A 9374-nucleotide genomic window follows, 5' to 3' on the forward strand; every position below is an offset into this window, starting at 1 on the left:
TCTGAAATTCACACAGGAGTGTGATAGGACAGTGGAAGGTGTGAAAACACAGAATGGTGACACAGGGCAGAGAAGCAAACTGAGGGGAAAATCATCCTCCAGAAGAACATGCCATGAGTAGGTGGCAGTTGACACCTGACCTCATCGATAACTCCCTTCACATGGATCAGAACTTATAGACCAAATTCTGAAATTGGAATACAAGGCTGCTATTTGGAGAGAAAAGATAGCATGGCTCTGTTCTTGACTGTCATCTGTACTGAAAACAGAATGAGAAGCATAGAGAGATGAATGCCATAGGATCAGACACAGGAAGCCTCAAGGGAAGAAATTTGCCAAGCATTGCTATAAAAATGAGGAACTGGTAACCTTTTTATCCAGCACTAGTACTGGCACCATAGGGCCACATAGCATCTGCAGGATATTTTCATCTCAGTCAGCAAAGCCTTTACCTGCTAAGCTCCATCCCTTCTCACACTACTAAAGGCTACTCTCTGAGCCCAGCAGCAATGTCTTTATCCATCTAGTTCCCAAGGCTGATTGTTACCAAGCCAGGTGTACACACCCCAATTCTGTGGCTGATTTGGTGCATCCTGTCCCCATGTATTTTCTTGAAATCAATTAAGTCACCACATGAAAGAACATACCACACAATAACCTCTGATCCATTTGATAAGATATAACTTGCCCATCCAGACAGCACAGAAACCTATACACTCCCTTCCCTTAAAAATAGTCATAACAAAGTTTATCTATGTGCAGAGAAGAATCTTAACATCAATGATCATGTTCTCCCATCTCTCTCTTCCTCTCTCCCATCCCCTGTCTCCTGCTTCTCCCTCCCTTCTAAACCCTCTGTCCCCCTCCCTTCCCTTTTGTCTAATGACAGGCCCCATTTTATCTTGTCTGTCTTCACCTGCTTAATGACATCAACCTAAAGACCAGTTACCAATGGATACAGTCTGCAGCCATCCAGAATGAGAACTAGATTGACCAGACCCTTTCCCCTCCATTCCTTTATCCCATGAAGGCTTATTAATTTAAGACTTTTACACAATGATCTGTCAGTTCTGGAAACCCTGTCAGCTCTATAGCAGCCCTTTCTTTGTTCTTTTCTGTAAAGATGCCCATGTGCAGAAAATGTTTCTTTCTAAAGTTCACTTTCTGTATGTGATGCCTGAATTTCTTATTTCTTATTTTTATGTAATCAAAACACTCTACTTTCTTCCCTTCCATGTCCCACAGCTCTGAAATTTGCAGCATCCTCACTTTTAACCATTGTTTCTTATACATATAAGCAAGTCAATACATAAATATAACTGGAATAGTCATTCAGTGTTGGTGGCAAGAGTTTGTTTCTAGTGGTGACTTAGGTTTTTCCATAAACAGGGGGCTCACCCTTGGGGAAGATTAATTCTTCATCTCTTGGCAGTGTTTACTTGTCTTTAGATATTGTTGTAGGGATAACCGGATTTCTTTATTCAACTTATGAAGGCAAGAAGGCCAAATCAATGGGCTGGGAGTAGCTGGGGTGACTGCTCAGTTTCCAGGATTCTGCCTCTCAAGCTAAGAGCTAAGAACAAGAGCCAACGAAAGCTGCAAAAGTATCAAAGACACTACCAAGTTGCCATGCAAGCCATATGAGGGCCTCTTGACATAGATCTTAGTAATTCTGTTAGTATTGTTACTTTAATCTACACTTATCTGCATAAAAACCATCTAATTATCCAGTTGCATGGTTATTATTCTGTAACAAAAATGAGAAGTCTTAGGATAAAGTGATGGAAAGGTACTATGGCAGGTAGGGGGCAAAGATGTACCAGTAATATATCACCCCAAGAAACAGATCTAATATAAGAGGTTTACTGTGGGAGCAGAGGGACCAAAAAATATACCATCTTGAAATAAGGACATGAGAGAAGAGAAGAGAAGAGAAGAGAAGAGAAGAGAAGAGAAGAGAAGAGAAGAGAGAGAGAGAGAGAGGAAGATGGAAAGAGCAATCTGAGATGGCCAGGGCATTTTAGAAGAGGTACCTGTCTCTAGTATAAATGCACTGCACCTGGCAGGGATGGAAATGACATAGGCTGAGTAACTGAAAGGCAGGCATGAAGAGCAACCCTGATTTACAACAAGCCATGTATAAAAGAAATACATCCATTTCAAAGTCATGACCCAGGGAGGCTAGTAAAAGTGCCACATTAACACTACGCAGGAAAGGAAAAATTATTAAACATTATGTGCTAGTGAAGAATAATTTAAACCACTCGGTAAAAGCAGTCATTGTATGCTTCAGAACAGGAAGGGATGGTATAAGACTTTAATGTCACTGCTAGACTAAATGATTCTTCTAGGAAAGTGAAATTAAACCTGAGCAGCATATGGCACAGATCAGTGTGGGTTAAGATAGGGGAGAAAATTTTAAAAAATGAAATTTTACCCTATGGGTAAATGATGAAGTTAGATGGGGGAGACCTTGATGTGGAAGAAATCACTTTGTAGTTTAAAAATTCAGTAGAGCCTTTAAACATGAAATCGTTACCTCTGTGATTTTATTTTAAAGTTAGAAAAAATATCATTTTAGTGTTCTTCATAAATATTTTCAGAGGAATATTCATACTTTTAAATTTTCCAGGAAATGTGCATAATAACTTCTTCTCCTATACCTTCTTGTCAAATTATTAAAATCATAATTACACTTGGCCAAGAGAGGGTTTCTCTTTGTTAATTTTTTCTCTTTTTTGTTTTTTGTTTCCCTAATGCTCAGGTGGAAAATGTCATTATCCACCAGGCGGCGATAAAACACAGTACGTGAAATACAGAGGTGATTTGTTCAGGGATAAGAATGACAGAGCCAAGACACTGGCTAATTGTATCTGTAAGTGTAAGGACTGGGAAGTCACAGCTGACATCTTAGTGCAGGGCCAGACAGCAAAACAAAGCAGAAATTCCAGGGGTGATTTGGATAAGAAGAACAGAACCCCGGCCTGTGTTTTACATTCTTCAGATAGAAATACCAAAGGGTACATAGAATGCCTCAGAAACAAAACAGAAATGTTTTGTGTGCTAGAGTCTGAGAAGCATTTCTAGGGAAACATAGAAGAATTCAACATGGATTTGCTACACCAGAAGGAGTGCTGGCAATTGAGCCGCCTGTGGATGATATCATGGTCACGGGGATGGGGATGGCTCCTTCCAGATGCATTGCTTTGAGGAGCCTGCTAGGTGTCACCAGCACAACCTAAGTCTTATGCTGTCTTGGTGACAACAGGCAAGCTGCTTCCTTGGGAGAGTACAGAGATTTCACATTTCCTGTTTACATTTCTCAAAATATCACTCCATTTTTTTTTATTTCAGGATGGCAGTAAGGGCAGAGGTCATTAGTCAGAAAACCCACTTTACTGTTTTTAGGTGAATAAGAGGCTGATACAAATGTAACTGTAAAATAGTTTGGTTTTGGAAATATGTTAGTTTATTTTTAATTACACATGAATATGTGAGCAACTATGGATTTGTGCACTTGAGGGCAGTTCTATAGGATCAGATGCCACTGCAATTATAGGAGTTAATGAGTTGCCCGACATGATTGGGAGTCAGCATGGGGTTTTCGACAAGAACAATTTGCACTCAATCCCTGAGCTATATCTTCAGCACAAGAATGTCATGAGGAATGAATAGATAAAAATTTCTTTGAATATGGGAAAGAAACAAAATTGGTTTAGGAAACAAAGATGATGTTGTAATCCTGAAACACTGCCACAAGGAATGTTACAGGAACACCCGCCACCATGTGCATAAAGAAGTCAGTCTGTTTCAATACCGTCTATTATTGGAGGTAAAAAAATTACATGTAAATTATGCATTATATATATTTAATCATATTTCTACAAATATAGTAAAAAGTAAGATTGTATATTTATATTTCAAGAAGTTACACTTGTTCACATAAAAGTCACAGTTTCAAAATTGTAACTATCAATACATTTAATTTAAAAATTCAAGAACCCCAAATATTAAGCAATTCGAATGTTACTGAAAATGTATTATTCTATGATTTCACAAAAATAAATTTCATTCAAAAAGAACAGTGCTCCAATTTTTTAAAGTAAAATAGCTATATGACTGTTTTAGCTATTTCAAAACTTATTTTAAAGGAACATACTACAAGGCAGACAGGTTATGGGGATCCCTAGAAAGGCAGTGAACTCCATCAGCAGAGTCCAATACCGCCCTTGTCATTATATTTAAATTAACCAAGTATTAATAAAACCTCGTGATTCATGAGAATGCATTGTATGTCTTCACAATATACTTCAAAAACCTCTATGGTTGTAATGTTTTGCTTTATCAAGTTCTTCATTTCATAAGAATTGCCTTTTTCCTACAATCTTATAGAAGGCAACTTTGACATCCTTATTCCTCAGATTATAGATCAGAGGGTTCAGCATGGGCACAACAATGGTGTAAAACACAGAGGACACTTTCCCTTGGTCCATGGAGCTGACTGATGAGGGCTGAAGGTACATAAATGTTAAAGATCCAAAGAAGACAGCAACAGCCAAGATGTGGGAACTGCAAGTGCTGAAGGCTTTGGATCTGCCCTCAGTGGAAGGAATGCGGAGGATGGTGGCCATGATGAAGATGTAGGAGCTGAGGATGTTCAGAGCAGGGACAATAATATTAAATGAACCAAAGGACAGTCCTAGGACTTCATTGATAAATGTACTGGAGCAGGATTGTTCCAGCAGTGGTAAAAGATCACAGAAGTAGTGGTTTATATCCTCAGCCTTGCAGAAAAGCAGTCTAAGCAGGCAGACTGTTTCACCTGTGGCACAAATCAAGCCTACACTATACACCGCCACCACCATCCAGGAACACACGTTGTAGGACATGGTAACATTATACAGCAAGGGGTTACAGATGGCAACATAGCGGTCATATGCCATGGCAGCTAGCATGTGACACTCTGAAACAGCAAAAACATCAAATAAGTAAAACTGGGCCATGCATTCTGCGTAAGAAATGACACTCTTCACCATGACAAAGTTCTCCAGCATTTTGGGCATGATGACACTGGACTGGCAGAGGTCAACCAAAGACAGATTACTGAGGAAGAAGTACATGGGGGTGTGCAGGTGAGGACTGAAGAGGATTAGCATGACCATGCCCAGGTTTCCTAGGACTGTGACCACATAGATTCCTAGGAAAAGGAAGAACAGGGGCAGCTGCAGGCCTGGCTTCTCTGTTAATCCAGTGAGGACAAACTCAGTCATGGTGGAATAATTTCCTTCGGCCATTTTCTTCTGAGCTCATATGCTGAAAGAGATTTAAGTTTTTAAAAACAGGGGCTTAATGTACTTTGACATTATGAGGTTTCAAATAAAAATCAAGTCTTTTCTGTCAGATATGTCCACTTCCTTATCAGTATTATTCGTCAGAGTCCTCGGACCTAAATATACGAGGTATGTAATCAAATATCGGACAGGGCAATCACCATCTATGTTCTATGAATGATAACATGGAATATCTAATTCTGAATCACACAGTAATTACTCTGAAAAAATTGAATTTTTGCTTTAATGGACTTTCATGCAAAATTGGTAGTCATAAATAATTTTTGATATGTTGAGATAATGACAACACAAATAAAAATCAGTGACTAATATCATACTATATAGTGGGAAAATAACAACAACAGCAACAACAACAACAAAGTCTTTTTACCAAATACACATTTTCTCAGCTTCATTATATACATGCTAATTTTGGCAATGGAGAGACAAGATGTAGTTTTAAGCAAACTGATAAGACTGAAAAAAAGAAAAGAAAAATTCTCTTTATAAATTATGTATCCTTGCATATATAAAACTCCAACAAATCCAAAAACAATAACTACTACCTACAATTTGAGTTATGTGAGGTCACAAAACAGAAAACCACCTCGAAGTAGGTTATATTTCTACATATTTGCAAAAAGGAACAAAACAACCAAATTAATATAACATTGAAGTAATGATCTGCATAGGAAAAAATGAAAATAACACAATGCTATGCCTTTACAATTGTAAGATATTTTAGCTGTTCCTTACCCAAACTTGACTTACCTTCCTGGTTTGATCTTCAAGGGGTGTTGATGGAGATCTAATACAATAGAAACATTTAAAAATGTATGCATACATCAAAGAAATCTAAATCGGGATAACAAAATAGCATACTGTTTTTAGATGTGTTTCTCTATTCTAATAAAGAAAGAAAGACATAGTTTTGAAAGGATGGAGAGGCAAGTTGCATATATTTACAAGATGATTCTAAAATGTTCAGAAGAATATATTAACCATGGAGTGATCAACAGAAGTTTTAAAAAGTGATATTTCCCCATCAGAAAATGATACAAATTGATGAAGATCAAGACTACAAGTGATTTTTAAAATTATAGCAATATAGAGTAGGAAGCTTGAACTGACAATAATTCCTTTTGTTATCACAATGACTGTGCATTAAAAATGAATCATATAATTTGATGAAAAAATTATTTTTTAAACAAGTAGTACTAGATTAATTAAAATACCTTCATAGAAAACAATTCCTTTTAAGAATTCCTTAAACTAACCACAAAACTTCATTAAAACATCTATCAGATCTCCATGAAACTTCTAACATAATGTACTATTATTAAAAACCTGTGTCTTTTTTTTTTGGTTCTTTTTTTCAGAGCTGGGGACCGAACCCAGGGCCTTGTGCTTCCTAGGTAAGCGCTCTACCACTGAGCTAAATCCCCAACCCCTAAACCTGTGTCTTTTTGATCATTTATACTTATATCTTAGACAAGATGTCAAAACTATCAGCTTCGATAGAACAAAGTAATGAATTATGAATTAATGAAAATAATTTTAACAGAACAGTGTACATTTAGGTCTAAAGATTCAGCAACATTAACCAGAAAAATGAAACAAACTGTATATGATGTAGTATAAAGTGTTTTATGCATTCTTCCTGATTAAGGACTCAGAATCACATTACAAAGCACTAGTGAGTATTAAAAATTAAAAGAAGTGGTGTGCCAATTAAAAATACTCAGATAATTGGAGAACACAGTGTGATATGTTGTGGCAGAAGGTAAATGATGGCTTTCAGGTATTGTCTGGATAACCCCATAATTGGTGGATCATAATTTGTATGATGGTCTTATAACATGCAGAGGTTAAAAAGCATAAGAACAAATGGAATTCAGGTACTCACTCTATCTCTGCTTGGAATACTCTGTCCACATCAAGTGTAAGCTTCACTAAGTGCTTTCTAAAGCCAAGAGCTCACTATGATGCTGGTGCTGATGATTCAAAGCAGACTTCTGGCTACCTATGCTTTCAGCATCAGATTTCAGATCCTAGTGTCTGTGTGGCTCACATGTACATTACAACCTAAAGGTTGTGATTCACCTATTAGCTTCCTCATGCTTCAATCCGAAGAACCCACCAGAATGACCTTATGTACCCAAAATTTTTGATATATAAGCAATGTCATAACTATTTATAGAAGGTTACTCCCTGAAGAAATACTTTCTTCAGGGATGAGCCGGTGGAAAGTAGAAGCAATTAAAAGTTGCTTTTTATCCTTCGTGTGACACTCATCAACTCCCTTGTGTAAAATATTCTCTGTGTTGTAAACTGTAGCAATCCATATGTTAAAGACTAACAATTAAGGCTATCAAGTATGGTTCTTAAATGTTTGTATGATGACAATTTCCTATCTAAAAAAATAATTCTTGTAGTTTGTAACTACTCTTTCTATTCTTTCCATCTATTTGGAGAATTGAATTCTAGTCATTTGTATTGAGAAAGGAGACATGCAATTTTAACCATACATAATGTTACATACTTGTGCCATAGTGTAAGAATTTTTTATTGATATTCACTTCCTACCATGTTTCAGTTCATTTCAAACCATTCTACAATTTTTAAATCTGTGGTTCAATAATTTCTGGCTTGTTTATAGCATGTCTCTTTTACTATAAATTATTTTGTATGTGATAAAATAAAAATATCCACAAAAGATTCATAGCCTTAATTGCAGTTGATAGTGAAGAATTGAAGATTTGAGAGTAAAATAATGAGCAGACGAACTGTCTACCTCTTTCCTTTAGTTCTAGACATTGTCTGGGGAAATTAGACATAACACACATACACACACACACACACGAAGAAAAAAGCCAGTAGATTAGAAATCAAGAAGGGAAGAAATAAAGAAATTCAACACTTTTCAGAATTTATTGAAAATTAAGGCACAACATACCTAAACTTACGGGACACAATGAAAGCAGTGCTAAGAGAAAAATTCATTACTCTGACATCCTTCATAAAAAAATTGAAGAGTGCATACACTAGCCACTTAACAGCACATCGGGAAGCTCTAGAACAAAAAGAAGCAAATACACCCTAGAGGAGGATACTGCAGGAAATGATCACTCAGGTTGGTAATCAACCAAGTAGAAGCAAAAAGAGCTATACAAAGAATCAACAAAAGCAGGAGCTGGTTCTTTGAAAAATATCAACAAGATAGATAAATATCTACCCAGAATAATGAGATGTCAAAGAGACAATATCCAAATTAACAACAGTAGAAATGAGAGACATAACAATGGGAACCCAGGAACTTCAAAAATAAAGTCACCAGATCCTACTACAAAAGTCTATATTCAACAAAACTGGAAAATCTGAATGAAATGGACAATTTTCTAAACAGATCCCAGGTACCAAAGTTGAACCAGGACCACATAAACCATCTAAACAGTCCCACCACCCCTAAAAACAATAGAAGCAGTCATGTAAAGTATCCCAAGAAAAACAGCCCAGGAACAGATGAGTTTAGTTTAGAATTCTATCAGAATTTCAAAGAAGACCTAATGCTCTTCAAACTATTCCACAGAAGGAACACTATTTAATTCATTCTAGGAAGCCAGAGTTACACTATTCCTAAACCCCACAGAGACTGAACAAAGAAAGAAAACTTCAGACCAATTTTGCTCGTGAATATTGACGCAAAAATAATCAATATGATTCTCACAAAACTAATCCAAGAACACATTAATACGATCATTCACTATGATCAAGTAGGCTTCATCCCAGGGATTCAGGGATAGTTCGTTATAAGGAAATCCATCAATATAATCCACTATATAAAAAAATCTCAAAGAAAAAAGACACATGATCATCACAATTGATGCTGAGAAAGCGGGGTTGGGGATTTAGCTCAGTGGTAGAGCACTTGCCTAGCAAGCGCAAGGCCCTGGGTTCGGTCCCCAGCTCCAAAAAAAAAAAAAAAAAAAAAAACTTAACATGATGTTGAGAAAGCATTTGACAAAATACAAGTAGCCTTCATGT

At 36.7% G+C, this 9374-nt stretch overlaps 1 protein-coding gene across 1 annotated transcript; it reads right to left on the reverse strand.

Annotated features, from left to right (window-relative positions):
• Window positions 1–4358: 4358 nt before the first annotated feature.
• Window positions 4359–5294, reverse strand: Or8g36 (olfactory receptor family 8 subfamily G member 36). The gene has a single exon (NM_001000464.1). It carries the CDS (start codon window positions 5292–5294, stop codon window positions 4359–4361), a length of 936 nt encoding a protein of 311 aa, NP_001000464.1.
• Window positions 5295–9374: the final 4080 nt, after the last annotated feature.

The sequence above is a fragment of the Rattus norvegicus genome, chromosome 8, assembly GCF_036323735.1.
Source record: "Rattus norvegicus strain BN/NHsdMcwi chromosome 8, GRCr8, whole genome shotgun sequence".
Classification (NCBI taxonomy): domain Eukaryota; kingdom Metazoa; phylum Chordata; class Mammalia; order Rodentia; family Muridae; genus Rattus; species Rattus norvegicus.